Source organism: Netta rufina (genome assembly GCF_964035555.1).
Source record: "Netta rufina genome assembly, chromosome: 2".
Lineage (NCBI taxonomy): Eukaryota > Metazoa > Chordata > Aves > Anseriformes > Anatidae > Netta > Netta rufina.
In genome coordinates this window covers 17161580-17183298 of record NC_140124.1, presented here as the reverse complement: position 1 = coordinate 17183298, position 21719 = coordinate 17161580, and the positions used below count along the sequence as shown (strand labels likewise).

Here is a 21719-nt window from a genome sequence, read left to right as displayed (position 1 = left end):
TGTGGAGGATTTATCAGCATCATGCCGTGTTGTCGTTAGCAGTCATTAGCCTAAACTTGGTGGGCATTTTCATCGGGAACATGCTAAACTACTTTGCATAACTGTGCCTGTCAAGCTGTATTAAAAGGCTAACACTCTTCTTTTGCCTTTGCCTATCACATGCTTATATCCTGTTATGGAGTAATCCTGCCTATAACAGGAAGCCAGAAATGCAGATGACTAAGGACAGATAAATGAATATTTAATTCAAACCAGCAAGATGTTGTTTGCAGTTATTTATTTTACTAAAATGGTTACATATGTTGAAACAAAGAAGAGCAATAGTAATAATGTTTGTTTTTCCAATATCATAAATAATTATTGAGTCTTCATTAGCTGTTGGCTCAGCACTGATCGTGATTCTTGTTATTTAAAAAAAGACACACAAGTAATTCATTAGAATCTGTGTTTTCAGAAAACTCTAAAGCAGCAGTAGAAAAAAAATAAATTAAAGGAAATGATAACAAGAAATTATGCCAAGTATTCTTAAATTTAAAACCCACTTGGTGTGTTTTACAGATTATTCTTTGTGCTTTGATCACTTGAAAAAAGAACCATGAACAAGTTATTTATACTATGGCTTGTCTTCTCCAGTTTTACTCCAGAGAAGTCACCATAGGTACCTTTTTTACATAACAAATTTTGTTGTCATTTATGCAGACAAAAACACTGTGAGTATTCCTAACAGAAAAGTTTTTCAAAACCATCAATTTATTGTCATAAAATATTTAATACCAGAATAACTTATAATAGTATGAACAAAAGTGAAGTATTAACTCTCTGCTATTAGTTATAAACTCACATTATTATGTCAAAATCCAGTAAAGTATCAAAAATTAATGCATGGTATCTTAGACACATAATGATGCAAGTCAGTAAAACATACTTCAACTGTTCATACAGTCATGACATACATTTCTTGCTTGGCACTTTAAGTCAATGCAAATCAGCAATTTAGAAAACAAAGTAAAAATATATATGTACAAAATATTTTCATATCAAATCATTTTCATTGTACACTAAATAAACCCAACAACATGTTATGTTACATCAAGAAGTTTTCTAAGAAGTCACACCAAGGCTGATATTTGCAATGTATCTTGATTATTTTAGTGCAACTGGAACAGCCTATACTTGCAAGTTAGTTTTGTCGTTAGCACAGTCCTGCTTCCATTGAAGTGGGAATTTGGCCATTAAACTCAGTGGGAGCAGGACTGAAGTCTTATCTTGTTCATTGATGGCTCACCAAAAAGAGAAAAGGGGAGAGGGATAAGTAGGAAAACACCTGACAGGATACCCACAGGAAAAAAAGAATCCAGATCTTAGCAACAATCATCTTTTTTCCAGTTTTCTGTAACTGTTTCAGTATAAATCATATTTGGCTTTGCCACTGTAAATTGCTTTCATGTAAATTCCACTCAAGCAATGTAAACCTCATTAGACTATTGTTATATGACTTAAGAATAACTTGTACACCCTAGAAAACCCTTAAACATAAACCTGGTTTTATGCTAGTTATTATGCTCAACAGCAGTCAAGTTTACAGACATGACATTTAATACATTTTAGTATCTACTTAAAACCCTCTCACATTAAATGCTGGGATTTTTCAATGCTTCAAGTCCCATTTGTGTTTTTAGTTTGGGCTTTGATAGTGTATACTATAGCTTTTTCTCACTGAAATGTGAACTGTCAACCAACTGTTTTCATGTATGCAGTACCTACAAAATAAAAACATTCAGAACACATTGAAGTAATAATTTCCACCATGGAAACTTTTTGAGCTCTACTGCAAATAATAAACGGCACTATAAATTCAGTTTTGTACAAGAAGAGATTGATTTTGTTTACTTGTATAAAAACTTCAGTAAGTCACTAGCAAAGCTTTAAAACAATAGAAATTCAACTTGGATTTACAGCTAGTCTGGCTAGAACCTCCTCAACTAGAAATCTTTAATAAGCAACATGTCTGGGAGTGTATGTATAAGAAGTTCAAAATAATCTGAACAATTAACTTATTTCCTAAATTTGTGTGTTCTAGAGTATTGCACTTTTCAAAGGAATGATTTTGGTATTTTAATATACTGCATATACAGGTAAGAAACATGCATAACAACCTCATTGTCACTTTGACAAAACATACTGTACAATTTTTATAACACTGTTGATTAAAAAAAGAGAGAGAGAAAATGATGTAACAATTTCATTAAGACTTGTCAATTCATTCAAGTCTAATAAGCACAATTCTCCAGGGCTTCCAGCAGTAATGTGTTTAGCCCTAGGCTGCTTAAGCCCACTTGGAATAATATACAAAGTTTAAGCATTATGGCATTGTCATTTTGAGGCATAATACTGTTGTACTATGCCCACGTTATAGCTTATTTTTTGAAAGCAAGGCACTTACTGTAATAGCAATGCAAACATCTTATGCGCACTTTGATTAACATAAAATAAGTTAATGTTTTGATAAAAACAGGTTTTTTTATAATTTACATGCCTTTTATAGAAGCAATTGAACATTTCATTTAATACAATGAAAACGTCTGAGTCGGAAGGAATGTTGTTTTGTTTTTTTTTTAAACTGACCATACTGTAAAAGGGGGCCTATTTTCCACATTTGCCTCATATCTGTGAATCTGATTTTGCTGAAAACCAATCCTGTAAGGAAAATGTCCGCTTGACAGGAAAAATAAAAAGGACCCATCTCTTAAAACTGCTGAACTAATGGCACTTTGACAGTCTTTACTTCTGATATATGTGATGATTTCTGAATGATGCAGCTGGTAGTTCCCTGCAGTTTTTCCTTCCCTTGGGCGAGGTTCGTTAGGGCCATGGCTGCGTTGATCTCCTTCCAGTATGTTTCATCTTTGCTGGTTCCTTTTCTGTTAGCTGCGCTAGATTCAAGCAATAACAAATATTTACACATATAGCTTACATACCTACAGTGGCTATATGATGCTAATAAAACTGTAATAACAATAATTTTGGAAAATGGCAAATTTCCTTACTCACCTTTCACACTTATTTGGTCCATTCTCCAGAGTTTCTGAAAACAGAAGGAAAAAAAATTATGTCCATCTTCCTCTAGTATTTTTTAAACATGCAATTTCATAAAACGGTCACATGGAAAAATAATCCAAGGTTAATTCCAAAATAGATACCAAATAAAATCTTTGCTTGAACACACATAAAGGGTCAAATTCACCCAAGTATCTCTCTGGAGAAATTCGTGCTGAGCTTGGAGCAGAGCACATGTCAAAAAACCCCACTCTGGGGAAATTTCTACCATGAGAAGGCTCCTGTGCCATGACCTTATAAAAACAGGCTTTGGTGAGGCAGAGCCTCACTGATCCTTCCCAGCACCACACCAGTAGAACCAGTGCTGAACCTTGTCTATTGCCAGCCCAGTCCAGGGAAACGTATTTTACTTATATTGGCAATAGTGAGAATAAAGCCGGTCTTGGAGGTTCACTTAAGTTTTGTAGGGTGATGGAGTGAATTTTTTCATCCATAAATCCCAAAGACATAAGGAATTAAAAAACTAAAAATAAAAATCAGTTTCATTGCCCTGTAGTGAATGCCCTCTTGTATGCACTAAAAATAGGACTTCTACCCATACACAGATGATGTGTGTGGTTTTTAAGGCGACCCTTGCCCAGGCTGCAACTCAGTCCCAAAGGCAGGCTGAGAGGGATACAAGTAACAAGCACACGTGGCTAACAGCCTTCAAAGGAGAAATTGCATCACAGGCATAAGCTACACTTTCCCATCAAGAGTCACATTTGTTCATTCATTAAGTCCTCGCATCGCAGAGAAGCCAGAAATATTTACCGGGCAGAAATGTGTAAGCGTTATTCAGTGGGTCTGCTATCCTGACACAGAAACGCATTATAGGGGATTGAGAAGCTGATGCCTAACTGCAATACCTATGGAGAGTGAGTCAAACAAAAGAAACAGCTTCGGCATGAACACTGGTGGCTACACAACCAAAAGGGCCCCTAAATCTCATAAAGAAGTACACCACTTCACGAGGCTAGATTCCCAACTGGAAATTCACCTTATTGCTAGATTTGAACAGGATTATAAATTAAAAGCTGATCCGTTCTTTAAACAGAGCTTCCAGCAGAGTGGGTCCCAAAGCACATTGCAGCCCTTGCTAGCTCTACTTTTACGAGTGGCTGCACCCCACAAGGGCAGCCAGTTGTCTCATGCAGCCAACATACCAAACACCTCGGCACAGCCGCGCTCCTCAGCACTTGCAGGTGAGCAACACAGACCGCAGGCTCACCAGAAGAAATGCAGGCAGACCATCTGCAATTTCAGAGGTCAGATGTTTGCCAAGCTGTTTGATTTAACAGGACTCCAGGCTTTTGCAAAACAGAGTTATAAATGTCCACAAATGACCAAGTCCTCAGGTTTATATTCTGTTCTAAAACAGCACATCTTAAGTCAGTATCTCTTGAGCTACCCTAGATCAATGCTTGGGGGGGGGGAAGTTCAACCTATGCAGAGGAGAGATTGAAGGGGAAAAAAAGAAACATTTGATCTGCAGAGATGTACTGAATGACACCAAAAGTCTCCTCCTTAATGCTGTACTCGGCTAGAAATTGTTTTTCAGCCCTGCTCCATTTATTTTTTTAAATAGAGACAATTTTAAAGAGGAGCTTTAGGATTGAATAGGTCAGTAGGTATAGAAATGGAAATGGCAAGTAATAGAGAATGTTATTGCCAGAGCAAACCTGGATATAAATACACCTCTCTCAAGCATCTGTCAGTTTCTTTTGCTGTTGGAAAATATTTCCTATGAACAAAAAAATTGCTTGTACAAACTTCTGAGGAAAGTAGGTGTGAATGGTGACACACATTCCAATTCCAGCGTTTATTTGAAGGAGTATTTGCAAATATTTTTTAGTGGTGTTTAGCCAGCTCCAAAAGAAAGCGACTTGCCCACAGTATAAAAAAGCAGTACCAAAGCTAAAAAAATACAATCCAGGAGCAAAGAGTTACACCTTCTTTAATTTTGCTGGAGGACAGAGGACTTTTTTTTTTTTTTAAATTCCATTCAGATTTTATGTTTTCTAAACAAATAATTTATGTCAAAGAAATTTGAAACTAGGTTACAGTAAAACTATCACTGATAATTTGCAAAGCTCTTGCTAATAACTGCTGTAAAAGCATGTTAGTACAACGAAGTCTGAAAATCCATCATTTAAATGCACAGGGCCCCTTTTGCTTGCCAAAAATTCTTTTCAGCTATACCAAACCTATGACAGCATATCTTCATTGGCACTGCCATACTGTCCCAGGAGCCCACACCTGTCTGAACAGCCCTTGGTGAAGGAAATGAGTATTATCACCATTTGTGGATGGGGATAGCCATACTGAGAAAGGCAAATGGTTCTGCAGGGAACACTGATCTCCACGTCCCTTTGACTTCAGAGGGAAAAGACCATTGCCCATGTTCCTAGGCCTTCCTTGAACTGATCTTCCTAGACCTGATCTTGCAGGTCAAGCCAACTTGATCCAATTCAGAATGAAGAGATAGTCGTGGGTTTCATCTCACTTGCCGTTAACATGCCATCAAAAAGTTATATATCCTTATCTATGCTAGTTGCCTGGACTCCAATCACAAATAAGAGAGATGTCCTCCAATAAGTTGTTTCAGCTCACCTATCTAACACCTCAGTCCAACATCCCTGAGCTCTCCTGCAAAACCAGACAGCACAGCTCTCCTTCATGGCCACCTCTTCACAGGGGCAGCATTAACATCCACATGCATATACTGTGAGCCAGATGAGAGGAGGACCACATCTGGAGATTAAGCCACCTCTGGAGATTAAGCCAGTGGTGTAGCTATGGCCTGAACTGCTTAGCTCAGCCTGGAAGAGTTGTAGCCATGTCTGGCTCTTCACTGACAAGAGAGAGAATGTTGATGATAAAATTTTATCAAGTTAAATAATGATGTGAATCTTGCCCAACATTTAGCTTAGTCTTCATCTTCTGCAATCTACCTGCTCTATCCCCAGCTACAAATTGAAGCTTCTAATAATTAAAACTTCTGACATTTACATGTATGTAAAACAATTACACAGTGTATTTCAACTGTATAAGCAGCATGGTGAGACTGCTGCATGAATGTAACCGAAGAACAGCATTCCCAGTATGGTTTTATTATACAAGGTAGAACCATAGCTGCCCTCCCCAAGCACTGTGGTTATCTTTAATATAATAACATTCCCAAACAAACTATAATTGTGCTTTTACCTGAAACCCAAATCTATCAGCTGCTGATGAAGGTGATTTGTTCTGCCTCAGAAAGCAAGGGACTTTTAGCATACATGTATACTGACATCCTTAAAGGAAATCTATTTAACATTATACATCTTTTTGTTACAAATTCTGAAATCACTTTAAAATGTGGAAATCACTTTAAAAAATGGAAATCTTAAAGCATTATGAAAATGGAACCACCTATAATTGGGGATTGTCGTTTATACTTCACTTTCTGCTGTTTCATTCTGCTTCCAGTTGTAAGCATCCAGAGATTCAGTTTTGCCTGGCCAGGAATGTCTCATTCTGCTCTCACCATCCGCCCAAAGAAACCAATGAGGTAGGATATTTGTTCCCTCTTGTTTATAATAGGAAGTCACTATAAATCACTTACCGATGGAATCCTGTATACCTTTCCATTAGTAGGAGTTTTCAGTATACAGTTTACCATAGCATGCAGTGCCAAGAGTGTAGTCACTGGACAATACCAGCTTTGTGATACAGTATGGTATTTTTCAGGACTCACTTAATTATTAATAATACATGTAACACACACACACACACATATATATATATATGTAGGGTTTTTTGTTTTGTTTTGTTTTCACCACAGAATTTCTTCATAAATATTCACTAGCTGATCCTGACAGCTCGCTTACAAGGTAGCTTGCAGTCCCATTTTAGCAGAGATGGAAATGAGTGTCAGAAGTCCAAAGACAACATGGCTAGGCAATACTTTGACCATTTCAAAAGCGTTTAAGAGCAGACTTCTCCAGGTTTTCTCCTATATTTAAAACCTTTTCTATTTCCTTCTGCTATCGGAAAGGCTCACCCAAGGAAAATAAATTCCAGTGTTCTCAAAGGCAAACTCTCCACAAACTGGACAATAATATCACTTTCCTTCAGTATGCTGCTATTACATTTGACTGTTATTTATCAAAATAATATGCAAACAATTTACAAGGAAATCTACAGCTGTATACATACACAGTACACTTTTAAATACTGTATCCAGTACAAGAGAAGAAAGCCAGTGTATAAATACTGTAGCACATGTGTCTACTCCAGTTTACAGCATACAAAGGCTCTCTGGCTACACAGCATTGTAGCATGTTCAAGTATTTCAGAACAATTCAGACCCTCATAGTTCTCTAAGCCCAGACTCATAACTTTCACATACTTGGATGCCTCTAGGGGTGTAGTAAATAATGTTAATTGCAGTTACATTTTATCCCTTTGATCTAGGAATTTTGATTTAAGAATATCACGTGTGTGATGATGAACTAACTTCAGCTAAAGGCCCTGCAGGGAACAGTGAAGGAAAGACTGACCACTTATGTAGGACCAAGAAGCATCCACGTTACTCTCCTACTCAGTGTTACTTCTACACAGTTCAAACTGAACTGCAACAACTGGCTTGAACCTCTACTTGGTGTTATCAGGTAACACTGAGAAAGCAAAAATGGCTTGAAACCAAGAGGGGAAAGAATGTGTGAATGAGAGAACGAGACAGAGAGAAAAGGGCACTAAATATTATAAAGTGGGGAGAAAAAAAAAAAAAGGACATGGAAATCAAGATGCTGTAAGTGGGTCCCACATGACTGTAATATTTCTTGAAGTTACTTAAACATGTACAGATTCCTTATGACTTACACACCACTTATTCTAGCTCAAAACAGAGGGGAAAAAAAAGAACTGCTGGCCTCAAATGGTGAATACTATAAAATATTTGTCGGTTCAATAAAAGGTCCTGTATAACTTATCTTCATTTAAAACTTGGCAGTGTTATTCAGCTGTTTCTCTCTGCCTCTTCTGAACTTTCTCTTGTTGGTTTTGGAGACTCTGGCTTAGCATGTGTTGACCAGCATTTTCAAAACAAGCAAGAGGAGGAAAAAGAGGGAGTAACAGGAAATAAATGGGGCAGCTGAATGAAAAATGAAGTTTACATATGTGAGTAAATTAGTGGTGAGATGAGGTATTTCTGTAGGTCACACACACAACACACACACCATCCCTTGACTGTCTAGCACTTTCCAAACCACAATTTCAGGACATATATGACTTTCAGATCTCTGGTTCTAAAGAACAAAATTGGGTTAGCTGTATTTAATATTTCCCTGCTCTTCTACATCGATCCACCTTCTTTTCCTCACAGAGGATCCCAGAGTAAATGATTTATCACACAACATCACAAACACTCTCCCACATCTGGAAGGGAAAGTGGCCTAGCACAGGCTGCTCAGCAGGGCGGGAGAGGGGAAATTGTAGCCCAGAGCTCCAGGCCAGGCCCTTTCCTCTTACGAGAAATGTCATTCAGCCTCAGTAAAAGACTGTAGCACCTTCTGAGAAATCCAAGCACAGCAAGCCTCAGCTCCTCTAGCTTGAACTGGAGGAAGCAGGAGTTGGCCTTCCCATGCTTGCACTTGTGGTACTCCCATTCTGAGTGCCTGATGTGGACAGACAAGGGAACTTCTGAATGCAGATACTGCTCAGCCAATGAACCACCCCACCAAAGACTTTCTAGACATAAGCAGGACTCATCTGATCCAGCAACTGGCAGGGCAGCTCTTAAAGCCCTTTTCTTTTCACACCATCCTCCCATGTTTCCCTGTGAACACCAGACCTGTTAAGGATGAATTACGGAGAAGCACAGACAGGAAAGGGAAGAAAGTCCCCATTTGTGTTTCAGAAGACCTGAGGTTGCAGTCATGCTGAGGCATCATCAGGCCATGGCCTCCATGTATGCCTGGCACCCATCACAGCAGGTCCCATTTTGGGGGGTACACTGGGTTTCTGCTGACAAGGATTTATTAGTATGTCCTTTTTTTTGGGTAGGAGGAGAAAAGTTGTCAGAAACTTGCAGGATCAAGCTCTAGGCCCAAGCTCTAGAGAAAGATCCTTTTCAGCAAAGCTTTCATTTACCACTGCTCACTCCTTCTTCTGGGAGGAGGTGGTGGAGCAGCTTGCTGTGAAGTCACCCCACAACCCCAACACTTCGCTTCTTTGGCTTCACAGTTAGACCAAGAATAACGACTGACCTGTCACCAGCCATCATCCATTCAGATAAGCAAACTGCACAATGACAACTTCTGTTCACAGTCAGAGTAACAGCAAATACTTTCTCGGGTTCTCTCTGGGTTTTTCTCACTGGTCTGACCTCTTCTGTTAAGACCCATAGGTGAGGTCTTCCTGAAGTTGGAAATCTCACTTTGCCATCATGCCCCAGACCAAGGCTTTTCAGTGAAATCTCTCTCTGAAATTTGCTTCTTGCACAGGAATATCAGATATAAGATTTAACTGTGAGGGACTGGTACCACTCATTTTTTTCCCTCTGCATACCTAAAAACCTGAAGATGTATTTTTCCATGTGTAGTCTGGAGCTTGCTGAATTGGGAGTAAGCATCTAGTTACATTTTAATGCATGTGATTTTTATGAAATGAGTGTACATGCCCACAGAGACCAGGATAGGTATATTTTATAAACTATAAAATAGAATTGAGTTTGCAGGTCTATATTAACATTTGCATTAATAAGTGCACTGAAAACACCACATAATAGTAGGCTCGGTGCAAATGGTCTCACAGTCTTCGGCTATGCACCTGCATGTAAGAATTTATTAGTTAGCAAACTAGATACAAACCTGGTGTAAATCACTTCATTGTTTGGGCTGTCATGGCCAGCTTTAAATTTCCCATGACCAGTGACAGTGTGTTCTCTTTACTGAGATTCAGGGCACTGTGTGAGACTTGTTTTTTCAGCCAGGCTTTAGTACAGCTTATAATGGGAGTCTGTGCCATGTAGCTTTGGAGGCGAGTTGTTAACGAACTGACGGTTATATGGTATTATGTTCTTTTCAGGTTTGCGGCAAAGCTGACTGAAATCAAATCTTTCCTCATTGGGTTGGCATGTAATTAATCGTGTAATGTTGTCAGATACCTTGGTGATAGTCTCCTGTGTGCACTTCATAATGGATAAACAAATATCTGACTTGGGCTTCATTTTTTGGTGTTATTTGGAAAGGGATTTACAGCACGTGCTGTGCTGACTGGAAGGATGAAGTAGTTGGCCCTCTTATCGCAAACCATTGTGGGTTAACAGTAAGAACCAAGTTAGGCAGCAGGGAGGGGGAGGGTGAAATAAAGAAAAGAGAAGAAAGGAGAAGAGGAAGGAAAAAAAAAAGGAAATAAAGGAAAGGCAATGGTAGATGTTAAAAAAAAAGGAAATGAGAAAATGGCAAATGAAAATTCATAAGGAAAAAGAAGAGTAAGAAGTATGAAAGGAGAAAATGTAGCAGAGTGTTCATTTTCTTTATTTTAATATAAAAATATCCTTTTCCCACCCAGGAATCTCGCTGTTGTGCAGGCAGGCACGTTCAGTCTTTCACTCTGGATCTGAAAAGTTTAATTGGGAGCTCTTAAAGCCTAAAATAAGGCTTTAAAAGTAAAAAGCTAAAGTCAAATGCAGCCAGGGTAAGCACTATTACACTCCATTCCGATTGTTTTTCATTAAAAATGCAGGGTGAAAGGGAGGGTTTCAAAGCCATATTTCAACCCTAGGCTGACACTACAGCAGTAAAATCTGATTTTGTTATGCTAGTTGGCTGCGGGTTTGGGAGCAGACCCTACATGTGCGGTGTAAGGTTATGATATAAATGCATGCACACAGGATATTTTCAGAAGCCTCCTGCACAATTCGGAGAAATGTGCCCCCCGGTTCCTGTGTCTCTCTTTGCAACTGCTCCAGGAGCCAGCTCCTCTCCTGCCCTTGGGCTGCCAAGCAAGCTCAGACATGGCATAGGCTGCACAAAGGCAATTTAAATTACAAGGTGCTGTATTTTTAGGCAAGTGGAGGAACTTCTGCATGAATGCCAGAACTGATTTCCAGGGTGTACTTAGCCAGCAGAACAGAGTAAAGAATGGGCAAGTCTGTAAGAAAGAGGAAATTCACTGCTTCTTTCACTCAACTGTAAGATAAAGAAGAGACAGAAAAATATTATCTTTTTAAGCCTACCTACTTCCAGCCATTACACAGGGAATTGTGCATCCACTGGGATGTACACAGCATTTATGTCCAAATAATAAAACCCAGATACCTAAGTTGTAGCTCAAACTTACTCTGTGTGACCACAAGCAAAAAAATTCAAGTAGCTTGTAAGGTAGTACATAAGCACATATAGGTGTCCAACAGTCAAAAAGATGTAAAACTAGTTGTAAGCTGAGGAAGAGCATCACAGTAATCCCAGACAACAAAAGATCCAACAAATCGATGGATTGCATGTGAAATTTAAAATATATAAATTTATGTCTATAAGGAAGCATTCTTATACATTTCTGTATCTGTGTCTGTTTCTATACTATATGTGCATAATGATGAGAATGCCTAAGCAGTCTGCCTTCCCACCAAGCACATTGTGAGACACAGCAGTATGACCACACATGGTATTTGCCTTGGTGGCCACCTCCTGAAGACACAGGATGGACCTGCTCTGGGGTCAAACCCAAGGTGGGAGCCAAGACCATTCCCTGCACAACCTCAGCATCATGGTGCAGCCACTGCAAGGCCATTGCAGGAGGGAATTCAAGAAGATAAAAGATGTTCAGGTGATTTTAACACCAGCCAGTAAATCATGATAACAATTGGCAGTCTTCTCTGCTTGTGCCACAAGTTTGTGCATGGGGCTGGATGACCTGTTCTAACCAGCTATTTCACAGATGGCCCTTAAACATTCTCCAGTCTCTGGACTCTGACTGGAGAGCCTGGGCTCTCTTCTTCAGCAGTGCTGAGCATTTGCAGGTGTAAATGAGGTCAACAAGAGTTGTGCTTTGACTGTATAAAGAGGCATGAAATTATGTGAATCCACGAAGTCTTAGGTATCCAAAGCTGGGCCAAAATGACTTTAAATCAGAATTCTGCACTGCCTCAATTCCCCATTTGTGAGATCCTACAGACATCTTATGAAAACAACTTTATTCAAGTTTGTGAAGGACCAGATGGAATGTATCAAAAAGCACTGAACAGCACATCATTAAATTAATTATCCTGTCATCAGAGATGCTCAGCTGCATTCACGTTATTGCTTTGCCAGTAGAGAAGGGGTAACGAGCACCTGGTGAGGATGTGAGCTGGTTTTTGATGCTTCTTCGAAACTGGGCTACCTCACATATAAAAGGAAAAAGTATCCCTTTCCTCATCTAGCTAGAAATGTGATGGAAACCCCTTTATTCTGCATTCAGAGGAATTACAGGAACCTACACAGAAAGCTGTAGTTACACACACGCCTGAACTTACATAGAATAGATAGCAGAAAGTAACGTTGCTGAATGAACTGCAGGGGGAATAGTTGCCTGTGGATTGTTCTCCAACTGCACAAAAAATATTCTACTGTTTGAATGCAATTTTTAGTTAAGTTTTGCTGCCTTTGCATTCCCTTGTGAAGCTACTTCAGCATTCATGCTCCTGCCCACCACAACTCATACTGTTATTATTTCCATTACAGTATTTCTTCCCAAACCTAAATATTCCCAGACACCTTCTGAACAGGCCCGCAGAGATTCGAGTAAACTGGGAGGTATCTCAAGAAGGGCTGTGTTTCCAGTTTTCCTATTCACCGAGCCAGTGAAAGACAGTGCAACAAAGTAGGCAAAGGGGGGAAGGCTCTTGGAGCAGAAGAACCCTGTGCCCAGAATTATTCAGGAAGTTGTACCCGATTGCCAACAATTTTTGAAGAAGAAGAAACACTTCTTTCTTCTTGAAACATCATCTTGTATTTACAAATGCTTTGAGTCCTAGTGCGGTGCAATTTCAGTTACTCAGCAGGAAGAGCTGATAGACTATCTTGGCTATCACGGAGATTGGTGCAGTGCAATAAATCACCCAGGCTGAGCCCGAATCCTCAAGGAGCAGCAAAACCTTAACACTGCAGATGCTCACTAATTGAAAGTTGTAAGAGCCCTTCACAGCAGAGGCTTTGCGTAAGACAGATGAGGCTCCTGCACTCCAAAAGTGCATGTGTGGGAGGTCCTGAAACAGTAGTAGGCCAGCATTTAACATTGCAAAGGCCTTGGATGTGAACAGCTTTGTGGAAGAAAAAGGGAATTGCTCTTTTGGCAAAACATGTGAAACCGTCTGTGATAACGGGAATGAGAGCAAGGATGACTGAACAAATATTTGCACTGAATGCCTTGTCAGGACAGGGGAATTGCTACTGATATGATCTTTACTTTCAACGTTACTGCTTCTGACAGTCTTACAGACTTTGCAGATGTTTATTGGCCACTAAATCATTCTTCAAGAATGTTGGCTCCGTTCCCAAACCTGAAGAGTCTGAATGTGAAGGGGTTTGTTATTCAACACACACTGCTGCTTTTGGAGACAGCAATTTTCAAGAAACCAGCTTTCAGCAGCAGGGAAGCATCGTCAACTGATAACAACATGGGGCTGAATTCAGACTTCTCAGCACTCAGGGCATGAGGCACGCCTGAATAAACATGCACCACAGAGCGGGGCATTGCCTACCCACGTGGCATAGTACAGCACCATGTGGGGACACTGCCTGAGCCACAAAAGCAACATTATGCCATATCAGGGGGCCTATACTGTAGCAAGGATTGCTGTGGAAAGGCAGGGCTTACCAGCTCATGCTGACCTTGATATACTTACTGCCTGTGGCTCTCAGTATAGCAGGATTGCATGAATTTGGGTGCCCCTGTAAAACTTGTTCCGTTATGCTGCAGAGATTATTGCTGTTCCACTTGGCTCCTCTAACTGCAGAATAGATTGCCTAACAGCAAGGTATAGTCAGATCCTAAGCCACTGATCTCAGGAAGAACAGTTTGCATAGATGCAGTTGCTGAGCTGTAGAGGACCCTAAGCCATGGTATTTCAAGCCAAACAGATTTGCTTTCAAATAGAGAGCATCTGAACCATGGGCAATATGCCCAGGCTGTTTCTCTGAGTGAAGATGCCGATTCTCTGAGATCACTGCAAACAGTTCTCACCTGAAAAAGCTTCACTGGCACTGGAAACTGAGTAGTAGTAATAATAATAGTGACAGTAATAACACATCTATTTTAAATAACAAGTGATAAAAAAGAATCCATGCCTTTGTACTAATAAACCAACAAATTACTACAGCATGATGTAATATTACCACAGTAGACAAACATATTATCCAGCAACATTAGATATATTTCTCCCCAAAAGGCACTAACTACCTTGACCAGTGTAGTCACAACAGTGAACATGATCTAAGGGAGTTAAAACCAACAGTCTCCTCTAAAGATCAGCCTCCAAGATCAAAGTTGGTGTTACCAAAAGCAGTCCCTCAAAACATTTTTTCTCCAAATAGAGTAAATACTCTTTTCTTAAAAATGTCAGATTGCTGATTCAGAGACAGGATGCGTCAAAAATATGCAAGACAGATGCAGAGAGCAAAAATGTCACATTTACTACATATCATTTTACATTAGCTCATACAAGTTTTCCTGGAAGTCAAGAGACTTCTATTAGGGAATCCTCCTCTGTTACAATTTACTGTATCAGAGATTTAAAAAACACATGCATGTTTATGATAAAGCCATATGGTATTTATGGTTAAATCAAGTGACATGCTTTGAAAAATGAGTCTTTTGGCAAAACATGAATAATTCAAAAGATCTGCAGATCAAAATCAACTCAGAAGCCTTATCAGCTTGGGTGAACAACCAGACCTGTTACCATTAATTAAAAGACCTTTGCCCAGCAGGGTTTGCAATCAGGGGAAAGTGGGCTTAGATATATGCATAAGAACATACAAAATGTCTGCATTGATAGAATACAATTCCTCACACAGATGCAGTTAAAAATCACTGTGGTCTTTTTGATCATGTAGCAACAAAATTAACTTTATCCCAGAGTAACACACACTTCTGTAGTTTGCTCATGTGTCTTCCCCATTCTGGTTAGATGTCTTCAGAAGGGTAACCAGTGTATGGAACAATCATATATTTGTACAGACAGCCTTGCATGCTCATCTCCCTTTAAGAATTAAGAGCCCAAATTTCCACTTCAATAAAGAAAAGCAGTAAGAGAGGCAGCCATGGCTCTAAACATAAATAACATTCATATTTTTGGAATAACTACGGTGAAAACGAAAAAAAAAAAAAAAGAGACGCTTTGATGCCTCCAACACGATCCAGCTCTAGGCTCTGAGTCTTTGGACAGAAGACGAGAGGAGGACCCAGAGCAGCCATGCAAGCCAGGCAGCTATAACACAAAGGCTTCAAGGTCTGTGGATTTAAATGCTTCATGTTCTCTAATTAACTCATTGCTATTATTAGTAGTACTTCTGTTTCCATGTTTAGAATAATAAAAGCTTTTTCTTTCAGTTTGCAAGGGTTTTTGCTTTTTATTTTTGCCTGTTAGCCAAAGCTTTCCTGCAGAGTGACAGGCTGTACACCAGAGTTTGCAAAGATGATGGAGACCTGCAAAGGGTCTGCAAAGAGGGCACAGCAAATCCCACGTGTGGACAATGCCTGTTTTCCTCCCTGTTCTCCTTCCGCAACACTAGGCAGCCACAGCAAACATTGTATTTCAGGGTACAGATTCATCAGGACACACAAAGCACCCACACAACCCACATAGTTGGCTACCATGAACCATTTTACTTCAGATTAACAAACTAATGAAGAGTAGGCAAAAACAGCCCACCCAGCGGCCCACCCAGACAGTTCTTAGGCAACTCCCACCTTGGGTAGGAGCATCCTGAGGGGTGCTCCAAGCCCCCTGAAGGCTGCAGACCAGCCAGAGCTCTCCCTTCCCCTCGCACCTCCAACACAGCCAGCTGCTGCAGGAAGATAACGCTTGTGGCAGGTCCTCCATGATGCTGCTAAGCTTTGCAATTAGTACCTGCCTGGCACACTCCATGCTCCCTCTCCATTGGCTAAGATGATTTAATATTTTTTTTACAGGTCTTTGTGGTGAAGCAAAAATTTCAGAATAAAATAAGAAATAGGATGTTTATATGTGTGCCTGTACCCTTAGCCCCCATGGAGGAGCTGCCTAGAGAAAACAAGAAAACATGTAAAAAACATGGCATCGTGGCCTTTTCCAGATGATTTTGGTTAATGTTAAGAAGCTGAATTGCTTGGACAGGCCTGGGAACAGCAATTTCTGTGTTGTTTCCAAAATCTGCATTTTCGTACAGAGAACAATGTATAGGAATGTACAGGAACACCCCCTGTTCACAGTTCTCAATTAAGATAGCTTCTCAGTCATGTCATACTGTTTTCTAACATCTTCCTCTTCAGCCTTATTTTCAATTGCATTTTTACTTTTCTTTTGGTACAATGGTAGGGATAGAAAAACCTGAAGCAAGAAGAGACTTCCACTGCCAGTATTTCATACAAGACCACCTGGTGGGATAGTACCTTGCTTACTTGTACCCTCCCTCTCCATTAAGTGTCGAGGCTGGCTTATACACAGCACTTAAAATGATTAAAACATCCCGTCAGAAGTGCCTGGAAGCAGAGATACTGGCAAGGGCTGAGACTAATTTGCTGTAATTACTGAAAGGCAAAGTTTTGAGCAAGACTTTGCATGGTTCACTTCTGTCCAAAGCCTCCTCAAGACTCCAAATGCCGTGGCCTCTAAAATCAAGAGAGTAAAATGCTTTCTCTTCAAATGACTGGCATAGCAAATTAGCATATTAAAATGAAGGCTTAAATTGTACTACTGTTTGACAATAAAATGGGACCGGTTTCTTCCTGTGTCTTAGAGAAAAATTGTGTCTGTGGAAAATGTTAAATAGGAGAGCAAATTTTAGAAAAATGGACAAAAGTTATAAATGGAAGTATGACTTTTTCAAGGTTCATTAAAATTGTATCTAGATATGTAGGGGTATAAAATCTGCTGCCTAAATGCTCTGTGTACTTGCATAGCACATTTTAAATATATGCATTTCTCTTTCATGAAAACAGAAGAAAATTTTCTCTGATTATACAAAGAAGCTTCAGATGAGTTGACAGCTCTTTCTATAACCATTGTTATTCTTAAAGATACGTGCAAGACACATTCCTTTACAAAACTTTCCTAATTTCTAAGCAGCAGAAATGACGCCCTGCTTTGGGCAAATACACACTTTTCATTCATTTGGAAAATAAAATAAAATACGATAAAATAAAATAAAATAAAATAAAATAAAATAAAATAAAATAAAATAAAATAAAATAAAATAAAATAAACAGAGCGAGTTTCCAATCAACACTTGTTAATTTGAAACACAAAGAATTCTTCCGTATTGAAAGCAGATTGCTCTGTAAAAATGCTCATTTTCAAGGTCATAACAGTGCTGGCAAAACTCAAAAAAGTTATAGTCCAACTTGCTTGTGCTCAGCTGTGTTTACTTAGTCTCAACTTGACAAAAGTCTGCCTCTGATTATACATAGCAGTCATCTGCCCACAGATAAATAGATATTACACAAACGTTTGGAGGGAATGACATTTGGCTACCATTATTTTTGGAATAATTTACTTTGCATCCTGAACTTAAAACACCAAAATGATTCATAATGTTTTTATGGATTCCAGTATTTCCATTTGACAAATAAATTGACCTCTATGACCCTTGTGGACTTTACATTGTTCACTTGAGCGAAAAAAATAAAGAAAAAAAAAAAGAGTAATTTTTTGTTAAGTCTTCTGTATGTTTGGAAAATGTGAATTTATTCAGGCCTGCCCCCATCCAATGCCCATGGCACATCTGGTGCACTCCCAGCAACAGGGCAGAGACAGCCCCGTGCTGCAAATAGCTGCATGAGGCATCCCACCAAAGCAACCTGCAAACAAATGCATGGTGCTGAGCTGTCTTCAGAGTATGCACCTGCATTAAAGCCCACACTAGTGGTAAACCTAATGGCAGTGCCTGAGATACAAATGTGTTCTCTATTTCAAATGTACTTATTTCAGATGTAAACTTAATAGCTTTCTGCTTATTATATGTAGGAGGAAAAATGAATACATATTGTTCGTGCTTCTGGATGCCAAACTGAAGTTTTGCCTTATCCAAGGCAGATAGATGTTTCATGACATTTATAAAATAACTTATATTTTAAAGCAGACCTGCTGCTTTCTGGTGTAGATAGAAATTGTGTCTAGTTAAAAATATTACTTAGCCCAAGGCACTTTGTGCTATAAATTGTCTAGGAATAAAGTAAAAACTTACAATCAAAGTATAGACCCTACTCCCATTCTTCCTTTGATGCCTTTTCCTAGTTCTCTCCTCTTAAAGCCCCTCTCAGCTCCCCAGCACTGACTACCCCAAACAGTGTTTCCACATCAAGCCCTGGAAGAAGCGAGAGCAATTCAAAGCCCATTAGGAACACTGTAACTGTTGTACATTTAAAGTGGAAGATGTTTCTAGAGTACAATGACAGATGGAAGAATAAAACCTAGACCAGACAGAGAGACAGATAGATTAGTTTCTGTAAGGTTAGAATGCTTTCAGAAATGTCTTTTCAATTATAATACCAAAATTAAGAAAGCCTCTGATGCAATAGGAACCATATGTGTTTGACATATCCAGCTTCTCTATCTTTGACATCTAAATATTCAGTTTAAAGAAAATTAAGACATTTGTTTACGAAGAACTAGTTTATGTGTTTACAAGACTAAGCTGAATGTTTTTAGATGGAACGATTATATACTAGTCATTTCCTCTCATTTTCCCTTGATTCAGGAAGGAATAGTACTGTGAAGATGGAATGTGTTTTGGATGTGGACAGCTGGAGGTACAGAAAACAGATTTCTGTCACATGGAACTAACAGCGAATTCCTTCTATAGGGGTTGTTTTCTTACACAGGCCATGCGTTAGGAGCTCATTCCACTGTGATGCAAAACCCTGCTCATCCAGAAGTGTGCTAATGGTCACAACCCAAAGAAGAGTTAATTCAGATGGAATCCAGGAAAATGAGGCAGCACAGAAACCTCATCAGCAGTCCAATCACATGACAAAATGCGAGGCATCTCCAAAGCCACTGCCTGCCAAAAAAAGAAAGGCTGCTGCAAGAAAAATACTTTCACAGCTTGATATCTGGGTCTTGTGACTGCTATCCAAACAAGGAGTAAAAGTGGTACTATATAATGTGGCAGGGTAAACAGAACCACCCACTCGTCATCACCAATCATGTTTTTAATTCAGATAAATTCTGTTTCTTTAAAAAATGATGGAGGAAAAAGAAACAAAGCCTTTTGCTGAACTTGAAAATTATATGTATAATCTGATCTGGCATTACATATTTCAGGTTCACATATACCACGAACTATATAGGAATGCATAATTTGCCATGCCAGATCAGACTATCTGTCCATCCCAGGTGATGTCCTTTCTGTGCGACTGACCAATGCTCATCTCAGGGGAGCGCAAAGAAACTGTCCCCAGCCAACTATGCAGTAGGTTAAGAAGATTTTCTGCCTGTAACTACAAATGGTGAACTGAAATTTTTTCAAACAGATCTGATCTGAAAAGTTTACAGAAAGAAGCAGCCCTGGGAGAAGTTCAAACTTTCAGGATCACTGGGTCAGAGAAGCCTCCACATTTTGCCAAACTGTCTTACAGTAGCCTGAAAAGTAGTTACAGCTTTCAAAATAGGTCTTGGTGGGATTCTCCAACGTCTGGGTTGGGTATGATGAAGCCAATGTGTGGAATTTCTTCTGTACATCTGCATACAGCTTGTCAGGGAGTGTGGGTGTACCGAGAAACTAGGAAATCAACAACCACACACCCCACACAAACAGCCCTCCCTTCACCACCAAAACCAGAGTATTTCTCAGCTTCAGTTCAGTTCAGGTTTTTCACTGAGTTTTGAGCAACATTTTAAGATTTCAGATTTTAAATAATTTGCATTTTAAGCAAGATCATACCTTTTTCTAGAAGAGAATTTGCTCCTAGCCAAAGTAACATGAAAAAAAAAAAAAAAAAAAAAAAAGGCCAAGACATAGTAATTACATTCAAAGGTGCCTTCCAAGAAGAGTGGTAAAATATATCTGTTGAACGCACATCTGTCCTTGTATATCAAACACTTTGAAAGGGAAAAATGTCAAACCTCATTTTGAACTGTGAAAAATACTAATATCACCTATGCTTCTCTAATTTTTTCTAGAGCCCTTCCAATTACACTCCAGATTCCTACCAGTATTTCCATCATAAACATTTTCCCAGTATTTTCTCTTCTTACCTTCATCCCTTCAATCTCTTTTCTTTCTTCCTTCCCCTCCATCAGTGTTCCCTCTCCTCTTCCTTTTTGTTCTTACCCTTGATTCTGCATTCCTCTTTCCTCATCCACTCTCCACTCTTTACTACCTTGCAAAAGTTTCTGTCCTTCATTTTCCCACCTGTATTTATTTCCTGGCTGCAATTTTTCCTTTTTCCCTTTCCTTTCTGTCCTTTTTTCTATCTTTTGCCTCACAGAGCAAACGTGATACTCCAGCAATAACCTACCTGAAAAGCGATTTACATCTTTTAAGTCCATTGTCAGTACTAAAGGGATGGAAAGTGTCTCGAAAAGAGCTAAATGACTATTCCAGTCCCTGCCCCGGACAAACAAGTGTAGCTGCTACTGACAGCTGGAGAAGTTCAGCACCTGAGTCAAGTAATTCCCCATTTGCTACCAGTCACTGTTTTGTGCACAAGTCCTGCTATAGCAATCTTTCCCCACACCAGGGCACGGTAAGACAGACAGAATTTCTTGCAGTGGCCGCAGGGTGTTGGTGATGAGAAAAACAACTCGGATAATGTAAGTCCTTTCTTCCCTCTTGACTGAGCACAGCACCTAAAAGAAGCTAAAATTCTGTTGAAACTTAAAAGAATTAGGAAGAGGTCTGTATGAACACAGAGAGTGCTTCATGCCTTGTATTCTGCTGGATCTCTAAGAAAATATCATACCATCATGAGAAAAATTCCTTGTATGACATGTACAGTGTAATTAATATCACAGCTAATGAAAATCTTGTGAGACTTGTCTCTGTCTTGGCTTCAAGGGAAGGGGTGAAAATCACTCCTGGCTTAACATCCCTTGAAGGGACAGAATTACACCACGCAAGCAGTTAGGTCGAGAGGATAAAAAGACTAAGCTGCATTGATTCCCTGAATTTCTTGAGATCTGCCCATCAAAACAGTAAATGTTTGCTTTCCAAGATGAAACAAGCTAATAGAAACATGCGCTGGAAAGCATCTTTATGGCCAATGCTCCAGAGAAAATACTGGGGAACACTTTTGTTTCTCCTGGTGAATTTATTGCCCCTGTAACACAAAAGTCTTGCTCCCTCTCCAGCTGGTGCTGCCTGGGCAAGCTCGAGCCGCCTGTGCATGGCCCAATCCAACTTGCACACCCAATCTTTCAAAGGTTTCTCTGTTTGCTTTGTCTCTCTCTTTTT

General features: G+C 39.5%; 1 protein-coding gene across 2 annotated transcripts in view; it reads right to left on the bottom strand.

Moving 5' to 3' along the window:
• Window positions 1-283: 283 nt before the first annotated feature.
• MKX (mohawk homeobox) overlaps window positions 284-21719 on the bottom strand; it is a 45753-nt gene continuing 24317 nt past the window's right edge. Inside the window, exons 6-7 of one of the 2 annotated variants that reach the window (XM_084281866.1) lie at window positions 3052-3085; window positions 284-2933 (exon numbers count right to left, since the gene is read on the bottom strand). In XM_084281866.1, coding sequence (XP_084137992.1) covers window positions 2747-2933; window positions 3052-3085 — 221 coding nt within the window. In that variant the 3' untranslated portion in view covers window positions 284-2746. The remainder of the gene's footprint in view (window positions 2934-3051; window positions 3086-21719) is intronic. The other variant, XM_084281867.1, reaches the window with a different exon arrangement.